General features: G+C 62.4%; 1 protein-coding gene across 1 annotated transcript in view; it reads left to right on the top strand.

Moving 5' to 3' along the window:
- Positions 1-4,007, top strand: part of NCAPH2 (non-SMC condensin II complex subunit H2) — a gene marked incomplete in the record, with an annotated part of 9,796 nt that overhangs the window by 5,441 nt on the left and 348 nt on the right. Inside the window, 13 exon segments of the mRNA XM_021384352.1 lie at positions 132-286; positions 635-730; positions 967-1,076; positions 1,159-1,230; positions 1,630-1,696; positions 1,815-1,922; positions 2,473-2,526; positions 2,923-2,993; positions 3,067-3,166; positions 3,247-3,312; positions 3,502-3,554; positions 3,680-3,781; positions 3,855-4,004. Of these exon segments, the coding sequence (XP_021240027.1) occupies positions 132-286; positions 635-730; positions 967-1,076; positions 1,159-1,230; positions 1,630-1,696; positions 1,815-1,922; positions 2,473-2,526; positions 2,923-2,993; positions 3,067-3,166; positions 3,247-3,312; positions 3,502-3,554; positions 3,680-3,781; positions 3,855-4,004 (1,204 nt within the window).

A 4,007-nucleotide genomic window follows, 5' to 3' on the forward strand; every position in this document is an offset into this window, starting at 1 on the left:
CAGGGAAGCCTGAGAATGGCGAGTGGGGACAGTTTGCATTCCTGTTGGCCTGGGAATGCCTTGGCTCTGCTCCCTCTGTCCTGGGGGGGGGCCACAGAGCTCTGTCCCCCTCACGACCCCGTTGTCCCCAGCCGGAAGGGGGAGATCCTGGCCAGCAGGAAGGATTTCCGGATGAACACGTGCACCCCTCACACCAGTGGAGCCTTCATGCTGGAGCTGGCAGGGCTCTCCCCAATGTGTTTGCAGGACCGGCACCGTGAAGAGAACAACGCCTGCGGAGCAGTAGGTACAGTGCCGGGGCGAGGACCTGGATTCCCCCAACTTGAGGGGTGGGCTTTGGGCAGGGATGCACCGCTGGGATGCTTCCCTTCTGCCTCGAGAAAGGATGTGAGCAAAGAGCAATGAGAACAGCCCAGCTCTTTGGGCAGAGCAGACGTGGCGCTGCCTTTCCTCTGCTGCCCTTCCTTCAGCCAAAGATCTCTGACCCCTTTGAATGGGGTTTGTTTGCACCCTGGGCTGTGCTGGGGTGGGCACCGTCAGCCTCGGTGGGAAGGAGCAGCACCACGGCTGCTCCGTGCTGGCAGCTGAGGCCCTGTGGGCAGAGCACAGTGACCACAACTCTGTCACTTGGCAGGAGCACGGTCCTCCGTCCTCGGCGGCGGGAGGGAATCCCTGCGCGTGAGCACCGGTGCCATGCCTGTCCAGGCCCTGAACTTCTCTGACGATGGAGGTGAGATGTGCAGAATCACTGGGGTCTGATCCTTCCATCCTGCTGGGCTGGGCTGTGTCTTTGGGCAGCTGCTGCTGCGTGGGATGCTCTTGCTCTGTCCCCTGACCCTGCCAGGCCCCTTTGCCACGGTTTGAAAAGTAAAGCCCCCCCCCCGCCATCAGGGAAAATCCTCATCGGGCAGATGAGGGGAGATCCTTGATGATCTTGCAGCTGCTGACCGTTTGCTTGCCCCCTAGGTGGTGCAGGACCAGAGGATGACCACGATGGTGGGGATGACTTGCCCGTGGAGCCCGAGGACCACATGGAAGTGACTCCAGCTGCCAATGAACGTGTTGAGCCACAGCGGGTAGGGAAGGCAGGGCTCGGTAGGGCCCTGGAGCCTGGCTGCCCTGCTGCTCGCTGCCTGACACTCCTTCTGTGTCTTCCAGGGCGTGCCCCAGGTGAAGGGTTATGTGCTGCGGCAGCGAGCCCCCGCCGAGGACCTTCAGCCCCACATCAAGGTAGGGGGAGCACAGAGCCAAGCTGGGGTGGGCAAAAGCAAATCCTAGAATCGTGAAGGTTGGAAAAGACCCCGAAGAGAAGTCCAGCTATCAGCCCATCACCACAATGCACGCTAAACCGTGTCCCCAAATGCTGCATCTCCATGTTTCTTGAGCACCTCCAGGGGTGGGGACTCCTCCACTGCCCTGGGCAGCCTGCTCCAGTGCCTGACCACTCCTTTGGAGAAGGATTTTTTTTCCTAACATCCACCCTGACCCTCCCGTGGTGCAACACGAGGCCATCACCTCTTGTCCTTTTCAAGCCTGGACACTGAGGGAAGCCCTCAGCACTGCGCTTAGTGCTGCAACACACGGCTCTGGTGTGCCCCAGTGCTCATCCATACTCGCTTCCTCCACCAGGAGATGCTGGATCCGTGGCAAAGCCTTGACCCCTTTGGTGACTCAGAGGACAAGCCCTTCAGGAAAGGTATTTGAGCTGGGGCTGCAGCACAATGTCTGCTCCCCTGCCTCGGGGCTGCCTGCCTCCAAGGGGTGGGGACGAGGTTCTCCCTGCACCCTGCAGCTCATCTCCTCCTGCCCCGCAGGGAAGCCCTTCCTGGTGCCGCACGGCCTGGACGACGTGGTTGGGAGCAAGCGGAAAAGGAAGGGACCGAGAAAGCTGCAGGATTTCTTGAAATGGTTTTCTGCAACCTGTGAGTGTTGTGGCCGGACCGTTCCCCACCCCACACGCATGCTCCCCTCGTGCTCCCACATCTTCTAAATGGAAACGTGAATCGAACCGTAGCCAGCCCTGGAACTCATACCCAAAGCTTGTGGCCTAGCTATAGTCAGGGCTTTGATTAAGAAGGAGCAGCATTTGGATTTGGTGATCCTGGAGGTCTTTGCCAACCTTAGTGATGCTGTGACTCTAGGAAATGAGCTGGGCACAGCTCTCCTCACTGCTCCTGGTCCGTGGCGCTGTGCTGGCTCTCCCTGGTGCTGCAGGCTGTGCGTCCCTGCCTGTTAGACCCCACCGACTCCAAACTGCTGGGGCTGGAGCTTGGGGCTGCTGTGGGCACAGCCTCTGCCCGCTGGGGAGGAGTGGTGACAGCCAGCTCATTGCAGGCAGTGGCAATGTGGCCGTTGCTGCTGCTGCCCAAGGGGTCTGCCCTCACCTGGGTGCTGCCCCTGGTCCTCGCCCACCTCTTCTCCCCACCAGGCTGCACCTGTAGGGCTTTCTAACTGCAACCCTGTTCTCCTCAGACAACAGCAGTGCTGACAGCAGGAAAACCAGGAGGAAAGGGCCGACGTTCGCTGGTGAGTGAGGCAGGGTGGGATGAGTTGGGGTGCAGGCTGCAGCGATGCGCAGGGCTCCAGGTGCAGCAGCCGTGCCACCAAGCCCTTGTGGGGTTGGGTTTGCACTGGGAGGAGGCAGTAAATCCTCACTGGGGTGACTGGGAGCTGAAAGAGAGAGCAGCACCTCGGAGAAGGGGCACCCTGCAGGCTGCAAAGCTCAGGTCGCTGCGGCGAGGCCGTATGAGGGCTGATGGGAAAGGATGCTTGTTGGTGCAGCAGTGGTGTAACAGGCAGAGAGAAGGACGGGCGCTCAGGGAGGGCTGCAGCCCCAAAACCACACGGGGGGGACCCAGGAAGCCTCAGTCTGTCGGGGGCTGTGGGTGGGTGCTGACCTGTGCCCACGCTGTGTCTGTGCAGATCTGGAGGTGCTGTACTGGAAGCAGCTGAAGGAGCGGCTCGCGGCACAGAGGAAGCTGCAGAGCAGGATGGTGAGCAGGCAGCCGGGGCTGGAGGACGGAGGGAGCCACGTTGGGTGGGGGACTCAGTGCTGCTTTGCCCCAGGGGCCACCCTGGTCACTACCACCGGAGCATGAAGAGGTGGAGGAAGAGCTGGATGCGCTGGAAGAGGAGCGGGGCAACGAGGAGGATGGGGAAGCGGCAGGTACTGCTGGAGCCCCCAGGGCTGAGCTGCTGTGGGGGGCCGGGGGAGCAGGTCCTAAGCGTGGTCTGCCCTTCCTGCAGATGACTTTGTGGAGCATGAAGACATCCAGGAGGAGGATGTGGAGAACCTAGTCGAGAGAGCCATGGGTGAGCCCCTGGAGGAGCTGTGGGGAGGGTACTCCCCCTCCCCCAGCCACTGCAGTGCATCCTGAGCAGCTGTGGCGTTCTGGCTGCGTGTCCCACCCGTGGGGGACAAGTGTCCCTGTCCTCACCTGGTGGCATGGGGCCAGGTGCACAGCTTCCCCCCCACGCACCGGTGACACTGCCCTCTCACAGCTCCCTGCGACGCGGACGTGCTGAGCTATGAGGAGCTGGTGAGGAGGAACGTGGTAGGTGTCGTGCCCGGGCTCAGGGCAGGGGACAGCGTGGGCACAGCGGGCGCTGTGGGTGTCCCTTCTCCCTTTGTTGTCCTCTCCCTCATCCCCGTGCTCCCCACGTCCCTTTGTACTCGCAGGAGCTGTTCATCGCCAACTCCCAGAGGTACGTGCAGGAAACAGAGCTCTCCCAGCACATCCGCCTCTGGGAGGAGAAGATGGGGCCGGCACTGCAGGAGCAGGTAGGGGGCTGGGGACGGGGGACAGCGGTGGGGCCGGGGGGGGGGAGGCAGAGGGTCACCGCTGTCCCTGCAGGAGGAGCGCGCGGCCTTCGACATCCACAGCTACGGGGACAGGCTGGCAGCCCGCTTCGGCAGCCTGGGTGAGTGGCAGTCCTTCGCCAGCCTGGTGGCTGGCCTGCCGCCCTTCGAGGTGTGCCGCTACATGCTGGCCTCGCTGCAGCTGGTG

Source organism: Numida meleagris, chromosome 1 (genome assembly GCF_002078875.1).
Source record: "Numida meleagris isolate 19003 breed g44 Domestic line chromosome 1, NumMel1.0, whole genome shotgun sequence".
Taxonomy (NCBI): Eukaryota; Metazoa; Chordata; class Aves; order Galliformes; family Numididae; genus Numida; species Numida meleagris.